This window comes from Octopus bimaculoides, chromosome 20, assembly GCF_001194135.2.
Source record: "Octopus bimaculoides isolate UCB-OBI-ISO-001 chromosome 20, ASM119413v2, whole genome shotgun sequence".
Classification (NCBI taxonomy): Eukaryota; Metazoa; Mollusca; class Cephalopoda; order Octopoda; family Octopodidae; genus Octopus; species Octopus bimaculoides.
Window position 1 is genome coordinate 41575481 of NC_069000.1, and position 1623 is coordinate 41577103.

General features: G+C 42.0%; 1 protein-coding gene across 1 annotated transcript in view; it reads right to left on the minus strand.

Moving 5' to 3' along the window:
• The window catches only part of LOC106875577 (uncharacterized), a 12200-nt gene extending 11461 nt beyond the window's left edge, over window positions 1–739 (minus strand). The window contains exon 1 of the mRNA XM_014923786.2: window positions 693–739. Within this exon, the coding sequence (XP_014779272.2) occupies window positions 693–724 (32 nt within the window). The 5' untranslated portion in view covers window positions 725–739. The remainder of the gene's footprint in view (window positions 1–692) is intronic.
• Window positions 740–1623: the final 884 nt, after the last annotated feature.

The window sequence follows — 1623 nt, forward strand, 5'->3', positions numbered from 1 at the left end:
ATTTGTTCAACCAGTTTTGTTCAAATCAGCCAGGTCTGGCTTCTCACACCCAACCTACAATGTCATTTTAAAATTAAACAATCACATCAATGAAATCTCAAAACTGAGATAATACATGGATAATTCAAAACAATCATCATCATCATTGTTTAACATCTACCTTCCATGCTAGCATGGGTTGGACGATTTGACTGAGGACTGGTGAACCAGAAGGCTGCACCAGGCTCCAATCTGATTTGGTAGAGTTTCTACAGCTGGAAGCCCTTCCTAACGCCAACCACTCCGAGAGTGTAGTGGATGCTTTTACGTGCCACCGGCACAAGGGCCAGTCAGGCAGTACTGGCAACGGCCACGCTCAAAATGATATTTTTTACATGCTACCTGCAGAGGAGCCAGTCCAGCGGCAGTGGCGACGACCTCGCTTGAATGTTTTGTGAATAAATAAGGATTACATTTGACAGAGAAATCTGAATGTTAAAGGGTTAAACGAGAATTCTGTGAGAGGTCTCAATGTAATAAAATTCAAACTAGACATCAACAGGTTCAATCTCACCATCCATATATATGACTTAATGAAGGACATGGGTTGTTCTTTATTTTCAGATTAATATATTTACACACACACACACACACACATGCATGCATGCATGTGCGCAAAGAGCAAGATGTTGAAGAATCATGAGAAGTCTTACGTGATATCATCCTGGCAGAGTGAGTACAACATCTGGCAAACTGATATTTTCATCTGGAAATGAACAGAAAAATTAAATGCATGAGCAAAACAGATCAAGAAATAATGTTAGATTTTGTTAAGCTGGGAACTGTTATAGAGAGCTTTACAAAACTATATTATTAATATTATTCATCGTTACTTGCACACTACAAGACAGATCTGTAATGATGGCTTGCATGGAAAAGCTACGGATTGGTGAAGAGAAGCTGTCAGCTGCAGCTGCGAAAAAGCAAGTCTGACGTAAGGGATCGACAGCCGACAGACCAGAATCCACACAGATGCGACCTACGCAGCCAAGACTGTCATTCTCACATTAGTCTCCATAGCCACGGGAAGCACTGCTCAAGCCGAGCAGCCCAACCAAGACAATAAATGGACGGATGTGATACCCATGGCCAGCCATGACCGATGGTGGCCTTAGAGATCATCATCGTCGTCATCGGCGGCAGCGTTGTATGGTGACAAGATGGCAGAATCATTAGCACACAGGACAAAATGCTTAACAGTATTTCAACCATCACTATGTTCTGAGTTCAGATTCTGCTGCAGTCAACTTTGCCTTTCATCCTTTCGGGGTTGATAAAGTACCAGTGAGACACTGGGGTCGATGTAATCGACTAGTTCCCTCCCCACAAATTTCAGGCCTTGTGCCAATAGTAGTAAGGATTATTATTATTATTATTATTATTTTCATTATTATGTTAAGGCGAAAAGCTGGCAAAATGCTTAGTGGCATTTCGCCCATCTTTGCATTCTGAGTTCAAATCTCACCCAGGCTGACTTTGCATTTCATCGGTTCTGAGGTCAAAGAAAATAAGTACCAGTTACGCACTGGGGTCAATGCAATAAGCTATTCTCCATCTCCAAAATTTCAGGCCTTGTGCCAATAG